This window comes from Heliconius melpomene, chromosome 12 (genome assembly GCF_056956725.1).
Source record: "Heliconius melpomene rosina isolate 202511_hmr_F chromosome 12, ASM5695672v1, whole genome shotgun sequence".
NCBI classification, from domain to species: domain Eukaryota; kingdom Metazoa; phylum Arthropoda; class Insecta; order Lepidoptera; family Nymphalidae; genus Heliconius; species Heliconius melpomene.
In genome coordinates, this window is record NC_140400.1 from 516,957 (window position 1) to 539,984 (window position 23,028).

Sequence of the window (23,028 nt, forward strand, 5' to 3'; positions counted from 1 at the left end):
CTGGAGGCATTGCTTGTTGAGTGGCGGATCTCAACGCCTCGCTTTTACTTCGTTGCCAGAGCGAAGAAATGAACATATGAGATATTTCATTTCCTCAAGTGGGAGTGGAACCCTCAATCTGTCGCGTTTGACTGCTCATTGTAATAATTAATGTAGATTCTTTTTGAATATTAAATATTTCTTATTAAGATAGTAGTGTTTTATTCATGTTTTGTAACAGTTTACTCACTTGTTTGATATATAAAAATTCTCAAAATTTAAGATTCTATTTGACTTAATTAAAAAATTCTTATTCATCTTTATAAAATGATAAATAAATACAAAATAAACTTCCACTTTTTGTTCCCAATATTACAAAAAATATATATATCTACGTTTTTCTTATCTATAAAAAATACTTATCATGCTTAGGTAGCAAAATAAAAAAGTACTGAAGTAAAAAGATATAGGTATATATACCTTATAATAAATGTATACCAACGATGTAATATATTTTAGGTGAAGTACACATATTATATTTGATTCGATTACTTAAGATAACACGTGAAAAATACTTTTATAAGTAAACAGAATGATGTGTTACGTACTTGCAGATGTACGGAGATACATGGCTTGCTATTAGAGGTATTTGTGATTTATGAACATTTTAACAAAACCACTTAGGCGAATGTAAGTTGCAAGCCAAAATAAAACATACTTTTTTAAACATTTACAGCTTTAATTGTATTTCTATTTATTATATAAATCACTCAATTTACTTGGATATAGCGGTTGAGTCTGAGATATGAATTCATTCGGTTGATTGATAGATTAAAGAAAACAATTTACTTCAAAATAGTTATAGTTCAGTAACACAGGTACAGGGATCTTATCACAAATTTCAACAAAATGATATAGGCCTGAATATCTAAGTGAATGCAGTAAATGTAACATACAAACTCAAAGTAATACAGTAATCGATGATCCCGATAAACAACGTAAAGCCCACTACATCTTTTATAAATGATTTTTTGTCTTTACACTCTTCGGCTTTTTGGAGCGAGATAACACTTCAGGTAACGACAGCTCATTCGAGGTTAGGCAGTTATCTATACTAATATAATAAAGCGGAAGAGTTTGTTTGTTTGTTTGTTTGAACGCTAAGATCTCTGGATCTACTGGTCCGATTTTCATTGTTTTTGTTTTGTATGAAAGCTGCATTCTTCAGAAGTGCTATAGGCTATATAACATTACATTACACATATATACTAATATATTTTAAAGTACATTCTAATTTGACATGCAATTTATTCTGCCATGTTAATAACAACCGACGTTGCTACGCGACCGCTACCGCGACGTTTTGATATTCATCCTTATGAAAATAAATATAATAGTCACTTTTAGCATTTCATCTAGATTGAAATTATAGTTTACTGTATAACATACTAATAAATAATTAAGGAGATGTCACTGATTCCAAATGACCTAGCCACCTAGCGGGCGGCACAGTATGACCGACGCGAACGGGCAGATGACGTTGACGGTTTTATAAATTTTCATACATTTTCGAACTTTATTTGTTGTTTATAATTAATTTAAAATACACTTTGATTCTCTTCTTATTTTATTTGATATTGCCCGCTAAAATTATCCTACTTAATAGACAGAAATGTTTAGTTATTTCGTAGAGTCGATATCTATGTACGCACGTACGGAAAACTTTAGGTAATTTTTCTAATTTTAAGAATACCTATCCTTTAGTTACTTTTAATCCTTTTGTTAGTTCATTTCAATAACTCAGATTCTAGATTTTTTCTAATAATGTGTATCTACTTATTATTCTTTTTGATTATTTGAGCTTATATTTTCTTACTAATTCTATTGAGAATTTAAAATAATTTCATGAATATATTTAATAAATATTCTTATAGTTGAAGCAGGCGTAGCCGCGTCCGGGTCCACTAGTAATAGATATTTACTTACAATTAGTAATGAAGCATCTCATAAACAATTATCTGTTGTTACAGTCTCGCAATGGAGAAAGCGAAGGCGTACATCAAGAGCTCGCTGAATGCGACGGGCGGCGGCAGCGCGGCCGCGGGCAAGCCCGACTCGCCCGCGGACCCGCCTGCTGAGGAGCGCGTGTGCTTCGTGTGCGGGGGCGCCGGCTTTGGGGACCAGTTCAGCGTGAGGGTGAAGCCTGATGGCCAGGTAGGGAAAAACGTATTTAAAGTGCGCGTAATCATTATTATATAATTACAAATAGACGAAACTTATAAACGTATAATATATACATTTTTTTTATAATAAACTAATATATATAAAAAAATATATATTTTGTTTTACTAAGCTCCTGTAGAAATAACTGAAATGTCACATGGCTAAGCATATAGACTTACTATAGAAGAGGCACGCGCTAGTCTTACGTAGTATGATTTTAAAATTGTTTACATTTTACGAAAAGAGAAATAAAGTTTAAAATGACGACACCAAAACTTTATAGTTTTAGTACAGCTGCAACACACGATACGCGATGTCTCGTGACAGAATATAATGATCGGAGTGTCCTAACACTATAGGCCCCACTGCCTACACTGCTATATGCGGGAGGATGTACTCAGAGTCGAGTACCCAGCATCCATCATGAGATATGAAAGAATTCGCACATTAAATCTTTTGATCTCCTTTCAACTTTCAATATTCCATACAAAAAATAAGCATATCTTAGATTTATTTTATTGGCGTCTGTCCGTAACTCATAAAAATATACGACCGGTCTATGTTTTATGAAAACATTCCTTTTGCTTAGAACTTTTATAGAATTTTTATTTTATTTATTGCCTGCTTCTCCGTTGGTTGTCTTTCGATTTTAATATTTTTTAGAGTTAGGTTAGGTCATTACCTAGGTCACCTTGTAAGAGTCAAGTATTTTAAATATCGGCCAGTCGCTATAATATCTTTGACGAACTGTTGTATGGCATATGATATCCGTTTTCTACCTAAATAATATATAACGCCTAACGGTGTGGAAGAGACGGTCTGCCAAATAATTAAAATATTCTTTATGGAGTAAAGGAACTCAGAACTACAGTAGGTATATTCATTGATTGCGCCAGTGCGAACTGGTTCTATCGACGAATCGTTTTAAACGTTTAACATTTGAACCGGCGGCAATTTTTCCTTGTTGACACGGCGCGGCCCGTGTACCGGGGGTACAATGAATTTGTTTGGTTGATACGGTGCGGCGGCGCGCGTTGTTACTTTTATTGATGAATCATATTTTTTTTGGTTAGGCAGAGACAGGAGTTCAAGTGAAAATGAGTGTTAAAGCACATTTGAACGCTGTATTCTGCACGTAGCAGGCCGCGTTTTGCCGTTACTAGAGCGAGGAAATGAAAGTACTAAATATTATATTTCCTCAAATGGAAATCGAACCCACCATCTGTCGCGTTTCCACCCGCACGCTTGTACCCCTACACCACGACTGGCCTTTCGAAATGTACACATGAGGAGACAACACAAAATATACTCGTATTAGTACACTACTCTACACTCACTTTTTCATCATAATTATGCCATGAGTTTCTCAATATAAAAAATACGTAACACCACAAGCTGTCACGCCATACAAACACATGCGAACGTTAAAATTCCCATAAAGTTGTTCACATAGTCGCATTATGCTGTCAGTTTATAGCATTATGTATATGCAATATACGTACATATATGTATATAGTATGTATGTTAAATCATATACCTACAGTATAAAAAGTCGTTTATAGCAGGTCTCTATAGGAAATACTTTTTATATTTGTCGCTCATTTCAATCAGCTCATCAACAATGACGTAATTGCACTATTTTTTTAAAAGTTAATATTTATTTATTAATGTATGCGCAAGTACTATTTACAAACTATAATTGCGTCTCTTGCAACTTTTCTGAAAGAGCAAATACGTCGTTTATGCACTAAATAAGCATTGCATGTTTGGATTGTGTATCAGTTAACGGATGTGGATATTTTGTTACATTTACATTTGGGTGGTATTTTACATATTTTCATTCAATAAACGTATTCTTAGTCTTTTCGTATTTTTTAAGTGTATTTAGTAAAACGATGTAAAATATAGGTACCTACTTACTACATATGATTTTTTGGTTTATTATCTACACGCCCACTTAGTGAGTATGAATATTTAAATGACCTTTTTTTAAATACAATAGGATACCAATATTAGTTTGAACCTGCACTTAATTAACGAAATCGAAATCTATTTGAAACGTTGCCGAATTTATTACTTAATTTCAATACGAATTTACAGTAAAGATAAAAAAATCTGTTAAATAGCAATTGCTTAAGCAAAGAAAATGGACACCGACAACATTTTAACAGTATTTAACACTGCGCGCTAAATATGCTCCGCCATTCGCCCCTTGTCCACATAATGTTTGTAACTTAGCAGGTCGTCTCGTTATACAAGAATTTGGTTTTAAACGCCACATAACATCGCAGCAACTTTTTTACGTGTTTGTAATTTTATTAAGTTTTTTATACTCGTACAAATACGTCGTCGTACATTGGTGGTGGGTTCGTTTCCCACTGGGGGAATGAATGATTATTTATTATTTTTTTCATTTCTTCGCTTTGGCACTAAGGGAAAAGCCCGGCGTTGAGTTCGAGTTCAACACGCAATACAATGCTGCCATTCAACACGCAATGTCTCGATAAAATTGGAGAAAGGAGTGTCTTAACGAACGAAATTTTACATGAAGAATTTTACGTGAAGATTTTTAAAATTCCTACGAGTACGGAATAAAGCGAGATTTTCCATTTTACGGCCGTGCTAAATAAATTGTAGGCGACGTATAGTATAATAATAAACTTATTTCAAATAATATTAGAAAAGTTCCAGACTGATCAATTTTTATTTTCACCTTCAACACGCCTCCGCAGTAGCAAACAAATTACATCTCCGAATAAGCTGACTTCCCCCGCTACCCCGCACACCAAGCGACGCGACGGGGAAAACTGAAAAGTTTATTCTTCATTATCATGAATCAAACCTCACATCACGTAGTGCCAGTTGCCACAGAATGGAAATCTTTTGAATGTCTCGTGTGGTGACCTTTGTGAAACCTAATGTTGTTTTGGAATGTCTCTTGAATTTTGCGTAATTTTTTTTTCTAACTTGACTTAATATATCAGGAATGTAACAGTAACTATCGGATCAATATCCCAAACCGAATGCAGCAGTACACACACTAGCCCTAAGAACAGACTAGCTACTAACCGTAATCGAACCCGATGTATACATTTTAGTTAGGTATGTGTGAAGTCTAAACAACATATTTGTTTGCTAGGCATTTTTTAGGAGCGATATACTAGCGCTCAGTACGAAGTGATAAGTACAGTCCGCGAGGCTTTAGCTGAGTCAGAAAAAAAGTTATCAATTAATATTTCCGTTATATCGTTAAGGACACTATTACCACCATTTTTATCGGTAAGAACTAACGGAATTATATATGTGACGCTACTATAAGTACAAGCAGTAGAAACTGGCTTAGGCCAAACAAGTGGTGATATATGCAATGATCAGCTTAGACCTCTCCGCCTGGGACTAGGTACAACAACATGAACAACAATATCTATAACAACAATTGTCCAAAGTAAATCTGTTGTGTCGTAAACTATACAAACATCGATGACATTCCAACTCAAAAACATTGCGTTCATTTCACGTTGACATGCCGCCTTTTAGTTACTGGCTGCAGACGTCACTCTTAATTTATTTAAATTACATACTATTCATTTTATTAGGTGGTAGAATAATGGTCTATCGAATTTAATCGATAATATTAGAATTCCGCTTAAAAATATTATAAGCAGAACTTTAGTAAGAAATTATAATAGTGACATTTACACGTTGAAATATGTCCTGCAAAACTAAACATTTGTCTGTGCGTTTGTGCACGCTAATCTTAGAAGAACCGACTATTGTATATTTAATGTTTTATTTAAATCAATATGAAATATTTAGTTCCACATAATTCTTACATAATAACTGTTTTATTGAATTGTCTGAAACTTTAGTTTTGAATGTATAGATATTGTTTAAAAAATTATAACGATATCAGGTCACGAAAGTATTTATGAGGAGAAAATAAACAATTGTGTAGTTCAAGCGGGCGAATCCGCGAGCGGGGTGGCTAGTAATTAATATTTTCTTGTATCTCCAGAGCTCCGAGCCGTACTTCCCGTTCCTCGGTGCGCACGCGCCTCCCGCCGGCTACCGCGCGGAGGGCGACGAGGACGGCACGGTGCGCTGCTGCTGCGTCTGCTACACCTTCCTCCGCCAGCAGTGGGAGCAGTACGACAGGGAGAACAAACCGCACAGCCAGAGGTTCTACTGGATGAAACGACTCGATGGGAAACCTTTTATTGGTGAGTCTTGTATAAAAAATTGTATATTGCCCTTTTCCTTTTTTAAATAGGAGAAAGGTTAAATCGTTATAGAGTTTTCATATATTTAAAAGTGTTATTCCACACTAAGGTAAGTAAAAACTAAAAACACTACAATATTTGCGTTTTTCGTATTTATTCAAGCACAGGTCGATGTATATAGTCTTCGTTGCTCAATGATGACAAAAGCTTTTTAGTAGTCTGATGTTTAGACTATTTCTAATACTCTAATTCAAAGTTATTATATTTTAATAATATAATAAATAGGTATTTAATTGCGATATTGTATTAATTATTATGAATAACAAAATAATAAAATAAATGAATATCTAACAAAACAGTCTATTCTAATTTCTAATGGGATATTCGAAAAGCGACTAATTAAACATTTTCGTACACTAATTAGTTAGATTATACATAATGTCGGTCGAGATCGAGAACTCATTAACTTTGATTTGGAACGAAATGTATTATTCATGTAAATGGTGAAGGATTAATTTATTTAAACGGCACAGTGAGGTTGTGGGTTTAATTCCCTCTTAGGGATCTATATTTATTTTCATTTCTTTAATTAGTCTCGCCACTTTACGCGTTAGTATTTCGGGTGCTTGGGAAACGGACTGTCTTATCACTACGTTAGCTATGCTCGTTTCTATTTGCGTTGCGTTTCTATTGATTTATATTTAAAGTATCCATACAGAACATAATAATAAGTCACTACACATTCTATACGTCTGATTGCCTTTATATTGTGAAACAATACTGGAGAAACGAAAACATACGAGTACATGTAAACCATCTTAGGAATAGAATTTGGGCAATATGTAACTGGCGCTACTTGCTAAAAACTTAAAGTAGTATAGATGGCTTTTTGATTTGTTTTTATTATTAATATCGGTACTAATAAATGTATATACAAATGTACCTATATATTTTTTATGATTTCCTTAAACGAGTTAATATTCTTAACATTTAATGTCATCCCGCTAAAATTTTTATGCGTTTTTTAAATAAGAGGTGATATTCTTTAAGGAATATTGAAAACTCTTAGTTGATCCTTTGTTTAGAGTCATTAAAATTTTATGTATTGTATGTATGTATGTAGGTATATTACTTACAGCTCTGACTTTGCAACGGCCATTCTGAGAAAACACTCAACATTTTATGGTATTCGTACAAAACAAAGAAAACAACTAAAGATAACATTTGTTAAAGACATTTCTATGTATGTTTTTGTGTAAGTACCTCCTCGCAGAAATAATACTGTTGTTTTAAGTTCCTCTTATATTTTTACTAGCTGGTACCTGCGACTTCCCCTAAGTAGTCAAAGTCTAAGGCCCGTATTTATAGATCTCTCTCAACTCGGAGATCGATCTTGACACGCCCTTTTAATACTCTATGAATGAAAACGGAATCTTTGAAAAGATTTCTTTTAAGATCGATCGCAGGTAAGCTCTGCGAACGCTCTATATTTACGGGCCTAAGTTTCTGAGATACCCCTGACTATTGTCGTCTTATATATCTTAATATGTCTATAGCCTTCCTCAATAAATAGATTGTCTAACAAGAAAATAGTTTTTAAATTCAAATCATTATTTGAAGTGTTGAGCGCACTTAACCAAACAAACTTTTCAGTTTTATTATATTAGTATGTAGGAAAGAATAATAAAGACATTCCGGTGGCAAAACATAACTTCGCACTGTGGTAAACAAACATTCCCTCGAGTGCACGTCGAACCCACAATTCTGCCACGATGCCCTCATTGCGTACTTGTTAGAAGAAAACAAAATATAGATACATATATGTTTACGTCATACCGTACTGATAAGTGATTATATCACAATTTAGTGCTCAAGTAATAACAAATATATTTTAGACATGATTTTTTCTAAAGTATTTATAATAATAAAAAACTGTTTTTATATATATCAGAGTAAGAGGATAACGTAGTGTTAAAACACTGCGTTCTCTACTTTTCGTTGCTTTTTAGGGATTTTGTATGTTGAGCGGCGAAACTGAACTTCGAGCTTTGTCTACCAGATTAAGGTAATAAGAATACATTAAATACAAATACCAACATGAGTATAATAATTACTGTCTGAGGTCGTCTTACTTAACAAACATTCACCCCGCTGGTTCTTTATTTGGGTGGTACTTTATCTAATTACGTCAAGGAAACGTCTTTATATTATTTATAATTCTGTTCGAGTGGGACTTTCGTTCATTACATTGATAACCGTAGCGCGTCGCGGGATCTCAAGTATAGAAATAAAAAAAAAAACCAGCATTCAATATTTTTATAAATAACTAGTGGACCCGAACGCGGCTACGCCCGCTTAAACTATACGAATATTTATTAAATATATTTATGAAATTATTTTCAGTTTTCAAAAGAGAGATGCGTTAAGCAAGCTCATTTTGGGTGACGTTTTCTAACAACAAACTTTGCAAATCGTTGCTTAGCAACGGCGATTGTTATAAACATGGCGGAATAAATTGCATGTCAAATCAATAAGTATTTTAATATATTGATATATATCGAAAATAAGACAAATATGAGAAAAAAAGTATCCTATGTTCATCCCGAGACCTTCAAGTATCTCTATATGAGTATTTTATCACAATTAAATTAGCGGTTTGGCCCTGATTGCGTAAAAGACAGACAGACAGACAGAGTTACTTTCGAATTTATAATATAGGTATGGATATTTGATTAATAATTATATTTTCATTTTACAAATTATGTGAATGATAGGATAATGTTATCATACTTTCTTATATACTTTTTGCTTATAAAATGTATAGCTTTGTCTCGATACGTATGTACATATATATATATATATTGATCGCACAGAAAGAAGGATTTATGGCATAAGCCGCGCCAATAAACGTTGTGATAGCACCGCGCGCAGATAGCGGGCACGGCGGCTAACATGTACCGCTATAGGAAAATATACAATGACGCTGTATGGTGTCATAGCTTATGATTGTAAACGCGACGGTTGTAGGTTCGATTCTCATTGTTTTACCACCACTCAATATAGAATGTCATGACAATTGGGCGGAAAACGAAAAATAGAGTGTATTAAATCTACATTTACTCTGCTTACCTTGCTATTCACAGGATACAGCATGAAGTAATTTTGATTATTTCATTTTTTTTTATTTACGCATATATCCGATGTTGCAGGATAGATCAGAAAAGTGACGTGTCACTCTGTTTTCTCCGATTCAGTGCGTTAATACTGCGCACTCGGACTGCTGCGTCGGGCGGGGCTAATAGCTTTTAACAACATTTGTTACCCAAATATTTGGCTATCTCAAATGTTTTGGTAACTAGGTGCTCTATGACGTAGGCATACACACACTGTAACGTTTTAAATGTGGAGCGTTTCATTTAATTTTGATTAGAATTGCTCTAATTTAATAGACTTTTAATTGAAAATGGTTTTTAACTTTATATTTTGCAAGGATTTTCCGTCGAGACACACCACCGCTTGACGCTTTTTAGACTAATATTTTTTTAGCTTAAGGCTATATTCCGCGCATAGCAGGATAGGAAGAACTTAACTGGGAACCTAATGTTAACACACTCTGTTTCCATTTAGACACTTTCGATCCCCACTTTCTGTTGCGTGTTGAGTGGGGGAACTTAACGCTCCTAGATTGCTTGTAATAAAAATATATTTATAGTTTAATATAAAAATACACTGCTACACTAAGTAATACAAGATTTATACAGTATGCTCGGAGCTATAAATTATATGATCCTCAACTCGAGTGGTTTAGGAGCAGCTTCTGCATCATCAGACCAGCTCGTTGATGCCAACTATATTATTTACAGCAAGTGTCATGGTGATTCAGTTATTACAAGTGTGTTAAATTCTGTTCCGCAGATTTTATTACATAGTTACAGATCGATCAAATAAAAGTTTGTTGAAAAAAAAATATCTTTTTCTGATACAAAACTATATACGAGTATACCATAGCAGGATATTCGGACTAGTACCTAGTAATCGTCACGTCTGTCGTAGGCTCATAGCGTTAGGGGTATTTAGTCATTATGTATAACCAATTTAGAGTTTACACATTAATTATAGAATCAAATCGTGTTACTTATAATTGCAAGTTCTTTTTTTTACTGATGGACAACTGGATTTGTTATCTGTTAGATTTCTTACTTGTACATATATTATATATTCCTTTGCGTTTATAGTCGTTGATAAAGTATAGGCACAGCAATTGCACAGTAGCAATAGTAGCTATAGTGCGTCCAACAAATGTTAATTTCGATGGAGACATAAATTACACTGGCGCTCATAAATCTTGTTTAATAGTTGGAAATGTGGCGTTCACTGGAACACAACCAGTAGATATCGAGCTTGCTTCTAGTTTTTATTCTGTTTTGATATATTATAGGGCAAATGTTATTCGTTCGAGTCTCACTCTTGCGGGGGAAATAATTATTTAATAATTTCATTCGCTGGCTCTGGTAGCAAGGCAAAGTGCGGCGTTGAACATACTTGGTTTACCTAAAACTAGTAATATGGAGCTATTCATCGTTATTGCGGCTATTGTGGATCAATGTCTATTAAAACTATGGTCATATATTCGATTATGCACATGTCAGGGTTAGCAGAGGATACCTGGAGACATTCAGACACTTGCGGCCGAAATCTGGATCCTTTGTGTGTGGCCTGGCGAAACTCTATTGACTTACCTGAGCAAGGAAATGAAAATATTAAATAGTTTATTTCCTACTGGGAATCGAACCCACAACCTGTCGCGTCTACAGTCGTACACTTGTGGCCCTGCGCCACGACTGGCATTAAGATTTGATTATTATTTTACACGCTCTGATAAGTTTGGTTGTGCCGTGACTCAACACGCAATGTGTCGATATTGGGTTAACCCTTGTATAAAATATAATATATGAACTCACAAATAATTAGGTGCACACCAAGTAGATACAAAGAACCGTTCGTTAACTGATAAGATAAAAGATGCTAATCTATACTTTACTAGTAGAAATGTGGTAGTCCGTGGTAGTATGGCGGCCGCTGTCAAACGAGTAGGCAGGCAGTGGGAACCTAGAGAGTAGTAGAGATCAGTTAGTTAAGACACAACTAGTGGAATACAACCGATAACCGTGCGTTTACAATCAGATGAGTTTACAGTGCATCATTAACTTTCGGAGTCGATTATATTTGTAATGTTTAAACATTTTGGTTAAGAAAAATGAAATTAGAATTAGATACAGAGAAGGAAAGGGAGAGAATTTAGCGAAATTAACATGTGAATGTTGAATCCTAATCTGATTCAAATATGAGGTAGCAAAGTAAAATGTCTTCTGAAATCTATTTTCTATTACGAAATATATACTTCATATGTACCTACGCACTTACGTAGTTTCTTTGTCTCTACTGTGTGTGATAATTCATTTTAAAGTTATTATTTTTCACATAAATTCATATTAATTTGAATTTCCTCGTGATGGATGTCTTCCTTTTGTTAATGGTGATGCATTGTAACGACTTGGAGCGACGTGAACGCGACGTGAACGTATTATTTTTTGATATTAGTGTTCTAAGTGTAAATGTTCCCAATGTCTTAATTTGCAGTTTGATACTTAATATCATAATTGCGGTCAAATATTGAAATTGGCAAAAGTGATTATTACAATTATAATAAATGCTGCCGTTAGACACACATCATTTTCACCGATAATGAGTTAAATCTAAATGAAATATAATATGTTAAGTCTATATTAATTACTAGCGGCCCGCCCGCGGCTTCGCCTGCGTGAACTACGTTATTATTAATTTCTGTCTCCATGAGTACCTACGTTCTATAAGTGACGTCCATGTAAAATTTGAGACGTCTACCATTTGTAGTAACGAAGTTTCATACAAATTTTCAACCCCAAAAACACCCCTTAGAAGTCGAATATTGCAAATTTCCGTCTTAGCGAGCACCTACGTCCTATAAATAACTGCTATGCAAAATTTGAGATTCCTAGCACTTGTAGTTTCTGAGATTTCGTGATGAGTGAGTGACCTTTCAATTTTATATATATAGATAATGTATTTAAGTGTATACGAATTATATGCCTATGCACATTATACAATTCTGGACACGAAGTAAACGGAGACTGGAGTGATTTGTGTCTACATTCTCTTTGTAAGTGATTTTATCTCTCCATAAGAGAGTGAGGCGAGGTGAAGCGCGCCGATGAGTCCACCCGATATTATCCTACCGCAGATTCATCGTAGAAATATAACTTGCAGGCGATGTTCCATTCCTATACGAAGGCCTCTAAATAAAATGAAAATAAAGTGTAATATTTAAATTCGTGCATCCCTCACATACAAGATAGACGCTCGAACACAATACATTTAATAAACACCAGTTACATAGCAGGTACGTGCACAGTACACCACGTACGGGCGCGGGCGTCGGGGGTCGGTTGTCGGGGGAACGCGTTTTATCTCCCGCCCATACGAAGATCGAACTGTTTCCTTTTATCTTTCCGGTTTAGGGGTGCGTGTGGACTGTACAATGTTCGTACATCTGCGATTATTCTTTTTATGATGTTGATTTTTTTGTTTTGCTTCACGCTGTATCCCGTATTTAGCATGGTGGGCAGTGGGAACCTAGTGCTTAGACTCTTTTTTCCCCACGCATCGAGGAATTTTGGAGACATTTCATGTTGAGTGGTGGATCTCAGCGCCGCACTTGTTTTGTTACCAGAGCTAGGAAAATTAATTAAATAATTTCTCCCAGGAGGAGTCGAACCTCCAACCGTAACGTTTACACGAATTTAGTTTTAAAAATATGTTTTTTTTTGTGTTAAAGAAAGGTTTGGCATCTGGTACTTGGATGTGAATGAATGAATGAATGTATTGTGAACGCATTTTTTTATTTGCTCTGTTTGTTCCGTACATAGAAAGTACGTAAGAATGGAATGTACGTACAGATGTATCATTTGGAAGTTTATACTGTTATGTATGTATGTGTAACACAATGTTTTGATGTCAGTCACGACCGAATATTCTGATAGTTTTGTATGAATATATAAACTGTATGTAACTGGTCTATATAAACTGTCTCATTAATTAAATCATAATAATTGACAAGTACCAGACTAAAATAAAACAAAATCCAGTTATTTCAGCTGTTAACGTAACAAAAGTGTATTCATTTAAAATTGTCTATTGAAAAGTAACATATCATTTTACAAATTAAAGCGGAAGTGTACCAATAGGTACTTACCACACTTACCACAGGTGACAGTGCAAATATATAAAATTGTATTTATATTTGTTGACTGTAGTTACAAGGATTTAAAATTTAAACTTACTATTTAACATTAATATGAAAATTATTCTTGTTTTAATTGGTTCTAAAGTCAGTTTTATATATATTTTTTATCGAAGGAAAGTAATATGATCTAGTAATAAAGAAACGCGACAGGTGGTGGGTTTAATTCTCACTGCAGGAAATTAATTATTGAATATTTTCATTTCCTCTTCTGGTTGGAGGCAAAACGCGGTGTTGAGTTCCGCCACTGAACAAACAATGCCTCCAGAATTCGGCGGAAAGTGTGAAACTGTTCAGTGTTTTAATGGGAACGGAGTGTGTTAGCAGTAGATGCCCAGCTTCCCTTTGCCTAATTTTTATGTTCGGGATACACTGCGAAGCTCAAACAAATATTATGCATATAAATCTTTATCTTGAATCACTTTAACGTCTAGAGAAAACTACATAGGGAGATCAATGTAAAATCTTAGTGTTAATCAGTGTGAAGCGATTTTGTTTTATACTTCAGTTCAGTTCTTAGCCTCACGCTGTATTTCGCACGGAGAGACCTCGGAACCTAGTGTTAAGACACTATTTCTCTTACTAATATTGATATAAATATATTTTTTACACGGAACCCAGTAATGTTTTACTTACTTTACTTTACTAATGTTTCCTACTATTCGAACTCGCTAGGCAATTTTATGTAGAGCCGTTTGAAATGTCGTTTCCTACGGAAGTTATCGCCCTACATCCCGCTGTTATTCCTATTCCGTACACACTCAAATGTGTTCATTGTTTTTAGAAGATATATGAGTGCTTTTATTTCTTTGTATTGGTATTGCTAATGTACGGTATGTTTGTTTTTTTAGCATCGTGTATCTGTATCCCTCACAGCTGTATACATATATTGTATTTATCACCAACTCAAAAACAACTGAACCACACCAGAATTTGGAATACATATACTTCAAGAACATTTGTGGCCAAATAAATACACATACACTTACAAAGTTTAGCACTTGACTTTTCTCTACTTTCCGCTCTTTGGCGAAAACTAACACAGTGTACCAGACACTTTGTACATACGCTACGGTAGCGTGTCATATTTTATATGAATTATAATCTCTCTAGCTTTTCATAACCATATTTCTTTTATACTCCTTTTGTGGGTTACCTGTATGTATATTTGCACGTTGCTAACAAAAGAACTACCATCCCGAAGTAATGGCTCCCATATGATGCTCTCTTTTAACCTCTTAAATGTTTAGTATTAAATTATATGTGCTTTTCTATCTCATAGGTATCGTAATATTTATATGAATACTTGAAAGAAGTATATTGTAGTGTCCATTACTTATTTAATTCAAAAAGGTAATTTTATATTTTATACTTTGCTGAAAATAGTTGAGATGTTGGTGGCGTCGCGGAATAGCGACGGTTGTGGGTTCGATTCTCATTCGAGGGAATGAGTTATTTTGTAAGTTACTATAATAATAATAATAATAATAATAGCCTCTTTATTCAGACCAATCATGCTACAGTTTTAAACATTTATACATAAATACAAAAGAAAAATAACAAATTTTGTAGCAGTAATTAAACAAAAAAAAATGTACACTTCTAACGTTATTTTACGTCTGTATGCATATTGGCAAAGGCCTCCCCTAATCGCCTCCATTTTTCCCTATCATTTGCTGTCCTGGTCCATTTACCACCTGCGACAAGCTTTATTTCATCAACCCATCTCCTGGGTGGTCTACTTCTTCTTCTGATTCTGTCGCGGGTGAACCAAAACAATATCGTCTTGGACCATTTTTCCTTTCCCCTTATAGTATGTCCTATCCACTTCCATTTTAGATTTTTAATGGTTACAGTAACATCTTTGGTTCTTGTATATTTCTTTATGTCCACAGTTCTTATCCTGTCCGAAAGTCTCTTTCCCATCATACTCCTTTCCATGGCTGTTTGGCACGCTTCAAGTTTCCGTATATGGTTCTTGTTAAGAGACCAAGTTTGGCAACCGTATGTTAGGACTGGCAATATACAGGTATCAAAAAGTTTTCGTTTGATAAATATGCTAATTTCTTTATTTTTCATAATTTCTTTTTGACTCCAGTATAATTTCCACGCGTGACCTATACGTCTATCGATTTCCTTGGAAGTCATATCTATTGGCGAGATTATTTGGCCTAGATACACATATTCGTCTGTGTAGTTGATTATTTTATTGTTAATAATTATCGGTTCTTGCAATCCATTTGTCATGGCTTGAGTCTTCTCGACATTCATAATCAATCCTACTTTACGGCTTTCTATTTCTAGGCTGTTCATCATCGTCTGCAGTTCTTCTTTTGATGACGAAAAGATAATTAAGTCATCTGCAAATCTGAGATGCGTTAGGTTTTCTCCATTTATTTTTAACCCACAATCCTGCCAATCTAATTTGCGGATGACTTCCTCTAAGACGGCTGTGAATAACTTAGGTGAAATGGGGTCCCCCTGGCGTACACCTCTTTCTATTCTTATTTCCTTACCTTCTTTCTCTAGTTTTATTTTGGCTTTACTGTTCCTATAAATGTACTTCAGAATGCGAATATATTGGTTTTCTACCCCTTGATTTTTAAGTGCTTGCCATATGCTGTTATGCTCTAATGAGTCGAATGCCTTGCTGTAGTCAATAAAACAACAATAAAAAGTCATATTAAATTCTCTGCCCTTTTCAAATAATTGTTTTACGACGTGGATATGGTCAATAGTTGAGTAACCACTCCTAAATCCGGCCTGTTCTCTTGGCTGGCATTCATCCAATGTCTTAGATATTCTGTTGAGAATTACTTTAGCAAAGACTTTATAGATATTTGACATCAGACTGATAGGTCTGTAATTATTTATGTTATTTTTGTCTCCTTTCTTATAAAGCAATACTATTGTAGATATTATCCATTGTTCAGGTATGACTTCAGTTTGCAATACTTCATTAAAGATGGATGTTAATATTGGTACAAGTTGTGTCGTGTTTTCAATTAGTGTTTCATTAACAATGCCATCTGATCCAGGAGCTTTATCCTTTTTTTGAGTTATTGATTTTTCTACTTCTGCGGGTAATATATCTGGTACACGATCTCCTCCAGTAAGGTCAATTAACTGGCTTTCGTTTTGTTTTGTGTACAAATTTCGAAAAAATTCAGTGGCTATTGACATAATTTCTGGACGTCTTGTTTTTCTTTTTCTTTGTTGGTCAGAAATATTGGGTATCCATTCCACTTTTCCAATTAGCTGTTTAGTTGCCTTTTTTATACCTCCCGTTCCCTGAATACTTTTTTCTAATAAACCCAGCCTATATTTTTGTCGGTCTCTTCGCATATTACTCTTTATTTTTTTGCTTGTCTCAGCTATCTGTTGTCTAGTCCTTTTTGTTTTCTTAGCCAAAGATATTAATTCCGCCCTAATTCGAAGGAGTTCTATCGTTTTGTTTGTAAACCATTTTGTGGTACTTTGCGTTTTCCTTGAGATACTTGTTTTATTTTCCAAAATTTCTTCAAGTTTGTTATATTTACATTGTGTATTTAAATCTTTTGTGCAATCTGTGAAGTTTTTTAATTTTGCCTTTAGGTTATCGTTATTATCCCGGGTCTTTCCCCAGGTTTGTTTCACTTTAAATGGTCTGGCTTTTTTACATGAGTTAAGTAACAATTTGGCTCTCACCATTCTATGGTTACTATTAAAGTTTAGGTTGTTTATAACTCGGCAGTCCTGAAATTGTTTGTTTTTGTTAGTAAGGATGTAATCTATTTCATTTTTGTAGCGGCCATTTGGAGATATCCATGTCCACCTATTACTGTCCCGACTTTTAAATAAACTGTTAAGTATTTTTAAATTATTTTCGTACGCAAAGTGCAAAAGTTTTCCGCCATTTCTAGTCCTTTTCCCTGAACAGTATGGACCTAATACAACCTCTTCGCCGTCTACTCTATTGCCTGTTCTTGCATTGAAATCCCCCATTACAATTAAGTTTTTGTGAGTATGGAGTTTTATTGACTCTGTTACCATAGCATAAAAATCATCTATTTCTGTTTTGTTGGATTGCTCAGTTGGAGAGTAGACTTGCATAATTGACCACATCTCAGTATTAGGTAGTTTTAAGTTGAGTATTGTAATGCGTTCGGATATTCCTATAAATTCGTCGATATATGAACTCAGTGCTTTTTGGACAAGAAATCCTGTCCCGAATTGTCCAGGTGTGACTCCATTGTAGTAGAATATAAAATTACCGTGATCTTCTATAGCCTTGCCATGGCGTCGAACTTCGCTTAGTCCTACTATTGACCACTTTATATTTGATAGTGCAATTATCAGTTCCGTCAAGCTTTCATTGGTTCTTAGGGTTAAGATGTTAAATGTGGCAATGTATATATATTGTTTATTTTTGTGTGCAGTTTCTGCACGGATATACTTTTGTATTTTATTCGGGGGGTAGCGGTCTTCTTCCCCCACGGTGACCAGCCGGCTTGGGGTGCTTATTGTAAAATTTGTTTTATATATTGTTTTTAATTTGTTTAGGTTGCGAGTGTACATAGTATTTAGTTTTTTGAAGTTCCATCTTTTAAAGCTGGTCTTTTCCGTTCCACAAAATTAAGTATGCCTGGCTTAATAACATCTTTATCAGCTGACTTGGTAGGTGGGTATGGTGATTTATTTATTTTATTTATTTTATTTTGTGCCGATGACGACGAGCTTGGCGACCCTGATGTTTCTCGTTTCCTTTTTTCGCGATTTTTATCCATTGGATCTTTTACTATCAGTTTGTCCTGTACCAAAAATGCATTTTTTCCTTTCTTTCTTTCTTCTTCAAGTTGTCCCTGTAGTTGCTTCTGTCTTTCTAGTACTTCCTTGGTGTAGTCTTCCATAATATATATTCCTAGAGGAAGCTTTGATTTATTTTTCTGTACCATACGTTTTTTCCAAATTGTAGTAAAGGAAACAATAACTGGGCGGTTTTTATTATCTTTCCACTTTCCAATTCTATATGCATTGCTAATCTCATAATTATCCATATTAATTCCCATGCCTACAATGAGTTCCTTCATATATTCTACCAGTTCGCTCTCTGTTTTCTTCATTTCTAAAATTCCAAAAAAGATAAGGTTGTTCTTCCGTTTTTCTTTTTCGACGTTGTGAAGTTTTTGTTCTAATTCCGTAATTCTACTTTTAAGTACTTGGTTCTCTTCCACAATTAATTTCATTTTTTCGTCTAACGCCTCCATCACATTTCTTGTTATTGAGTTTGTTATAGCAACTGTTTGTTGGTTAAGCTTTTTTAAGGTTAGGACAATGTTGTATTAAGTAAATTTTTGTACCTCTTTTTTTTTATTTTATTTATTTACTTTTATTTTATTACAAGAGATATATTTCATAATTCGATGTTTGCTAAAATGTATATGACAGCGCTATCTAGCGTTAGCTAATGCGTAAGTAGTAGCGCAATGTACAGGTTAAAATAAAAAGTAATCAATAGTGCAAAAATGAAGTGTAGCTAGAGGTCGCTTTTCACAGTTAGCTATAAATACATTTACGATGTACCCGTTATAATTTTAAAATTTTTTAAAGTTCACTATTTTATTTACAAATTCACATGAATGCTTATTATTATCACTGATTTTATTTGAAAAGTTTTTAAAGCGAATATAACACAGTTTTTAAACATTCACTTCACATTCACTTCACACTCACACTTGTAAGTTACTATTCAGCAAAAACATTTTGTATGACTGTACGACTGTAAAAATATGGGTTTATTGTAACAAATAAAACTTAAGACTTATCGGAACTATTATTATATTAAATACTTTGACTGACTCCTTGTATTGTTTGATTTGCCACGCGATCGGTATTTAGTAATATAAATGTATCAATCAATGTGTGGTAGTGGGTTCAATTTTTTACTTGACAGAATGCTTATATTTTAAATTCTTAATTGTTTTTTTTGTAATTGTATTGTGTATTCTCTATGCCAATAAATATTTAGTGATATTTATCGTAACCTTTCTCATATTATTATAAATGAATTGAATACACTATCCTATCCTATCCTATATCTTATAAAACAAAGTCGCTTTTCGTGTCTGTCTGTTGTTTCTAACTCTTCTTCTTCTAAACCACCCAACGGATTTTATTGCGGTTTTCACCATTAGGTCGAGTATTTTTCGTAGAAGGTTTATAAATAGTTTATTATTTGTACATTCTTATGTAAATTAACATAAATACGAAAAATATGAATAAAGTCCTACCCGCTGAGACACTTTCGCGCATGCGCTGCTTTAATGGTAAGTACTACATGAAAAAAATGTACTGGAGTATTGTTCCTCTCAATGAGATCTACAAAAAAGTCCGCGAGAGCATATTTTTATCTTTTAAGGATAACGTGTAGTGATCATATTTCTGTCTAAAAATAATAATTTCAATATATTTTTTATTGTGAGGGATATTTTTCCATAATGGTATTAATCCTTATCCTTTAAAATACTTTATTAATTTTCTACGTTAAACGAAGATAAAATTTGCTTTTTACACAATTTCGAAATTGCGAATAGTTTAAGAGAAAAACGCATTTAATTGTTGACACATCACGTCGTTGACACTTCAGCAGTATCGACTCAAGTTTTACTTATCCCTTACTCTCAGCATATAAATAAGTATATTATTTACGTTGGCCATTTAATGTAGATCAAAACTGTCTTTACTGTTTTTCATTTTAATAAGTACTTTAGAAGTTGTTACAATATCAAAAAATCCTTGCTGCGAAACGGCTCGCCACTCGCCATGCGTCCGCCGCGCCCGCCTGCCTTACACGCATCGGTGGTTCAGTGGTAGAATGCTCGCCTGCCACGCGGGCGGCCCGTGTTTGATTCCCGGCCGATGCATGTTTAATTAATTTTCACATTGTATTAAGTGCTTTGCAAACATACATTATATGAATAATCCAGTAGTAAAAGCGGGCGAAGCCGCAAGGGGGTCGCTAGTAAATTAATAAATGAGAAACTAATTACGTATTAAAGACGTTCAAATTAAAACATTGCCTCGAAGCTTTCATGTTTCAACCTAAATTAGAAATTCTTGTAAATATTGAAAGCTTCGTTAGGAATCTGGATGATTAAATATTTTACAGTATTATTAAAACGTTGTATAATAAATACATTTTTACTGCCTTAAACACAAATGATTCATAGCTACTTATTATCAAAGACTAAGCGACATACTCTCTTTCTTAAAGTAATTCTGGTCTAATTATATTATTTGTATTAACGGTGTTGTGGTCCGTCACTATCCACGGGGCGCGAAGGACTTCTATTCTCTCTGCCGACCCTGCTACTAACGGATGACTGAACTGTGTTGACTGGCGGAATTGAACGCTGTGCGTTGTATACTGAACTAGGAAATTAAACTAATCCTCTATCCCGAGTTTGAATCGAACTCCCTATCGTAGCGGTTACAGTGAATCACTGTTTCTGCTATCTCTTACGTGAGTAAAAGTATACAATACAAACATAAATGACGTCAATATCAATAACAGATACTCTCATGTATCACAAATAATCCGCAGACAAGAATATATTATTATTAATATTATAAATGAGGCATTGTTTCACGGAAATATATTATACTATTGTTTGTACGTCGCGTCGCTCGCTACCTACCTAAGCAGGGAGCGGAGTGACGAATCACTGTATACTTTGTAGCGCCTATTTTGGGGTTATGTACCTCAATGAAAAACGAATACAATTTCTTATGAATATACAGGCACGCGAGTCGAACTCGCATTCGGCCGTTCTTTTAAGTAATCACCATATCCAAATATTTCATTTCAAAGAAATATTCAAAATAACAATAAAATCGTTATAAACATATTTAATTATATATTATAGACAATTTGCGTAGGTATATCTTCTTTGTTTGTATTGTTGTTTATTCGATATTATAATGGTACAGTTTACTTAATGTGGAGTATAAGAGGGCTATAAATAGGCGCGTTGTGTGCGGACTCGTGTTGCTGGAAAGAGGGTATGAAAAAGACATTATATTATATTTATTCTGTACATGGCTAACTCTTAATATATAATCATATTATGTTACATTTACACGAATTGTTTACGAGGCTTTACGTGTTGAGTGGAGGAACCTTCTGGAGTAAAGAAATGGAACGAAAATATTAAATAAGTATTTCATTCCTCCGAGCGGGAATTGAACCCACAACCGTCTACGTCACATGCTCGTGCAACTGCGCCAAGACGACATCCATTATTGTTTTGCTTAGGAATGGTGGATTATACGACAATGTTGCAGTTTTTTTAGTAGTTTATAAATTATAAATGTTTGGCGTCTCTATATTTATAGCTTATTGTATATATATTTACATGTGAGTTATGATAAAGTCTTATGGTATCTATTATTCCTACCGTCTATCTAAGTGTATCGTCATCTAACTAAGTGTATCGACACTCCGTTGCTATTTGGTTACTTCTATTCCCTACTATCCGTCAAACTTTGGGGAAAAATACAAAAAATAAATTTAATTCTACCTTCATCACGAACATACACTTCACTTTCGTTGGTACACCTACACGTGAATGTAACGCGCACAATGTATGTATCTACACGTATGTTTATGTGTGTGTGTGTGTGTGTGTGTGTATGATGTAAATTCATTTGCACTCAGAGGGCCACCGAATTGAAGTATTGATCTCGTCTGCGCGTTTTGATGTGTTGCGAAAAATTAAACTGCCAAATTGATTCATGTTACTGAAGCCCGTTCATTTTCTTTGTAAAATATTAGATTGATTTGCCCAGTAGGTTGTCAGGTTGCCAAGTAAGAGTTACGTCCTTTTTCCGAAAATAGTACAGAAAGCTAGGAACGGAGTGTTGTAACACTAGGTTCCCTCTGCTTTCTGGCTGTATGCGGTATACAGCGTGTAGCTAATTGTGCTTATTTAAAATTATATATTTGAATCCACGCCCTCAAACCCACAATACAATGTCAGATTTATAATACACTACCCAATAATGGATATCTAGAAATAGATATAGATATGTTTGTGCGTCCGCCACCGGCACCGGCTCAAATGACATCGTGTTTGTTCAAGGTTTGATATTGAACATTTGCTGTTTCGTAGCTACTATTGGGCGTGATTCATCGGACGGGTGCTTTGACCAGGCGGTTATTAAGGTTCAGGTATAGCGCGATCGCCGAGTTACGAGCTAGCTTTCACTAGCGGCTTCATCGCCATGGTT

General features: G+C 34.5%; 1 protein-coding gene across 2 annotated transcripts in view; it reads left to right on the forward strand.

The window, feature by feature from the left end:
• The window catches only part of px (MAP7 domain-containing protein plexus), a 137,881-nt gene that overhangs the window by 39,318 nt on the left and 75,535 nt on the right, over positions 1-23,028 (forward strand). For both annotated transcript variants that reach the window (XM_085194467.1, XM_085194479.1), the window contains exons 2-3: positions 2,010-2,193; positions 6,218-6,422. In XM_085194467.1, coding sequence (XP_085050593.1) covers positions 2,017-2,193; positions 6,218-6,422 — 382 coding nt within the window. In that variant the 5' untranslated portion in view covers positions 2,010-2,016. The remainder of the gene's footprint in view (positions 1-2,009; positions 2,194-6,217; positions 6,423-23,028) is intronic.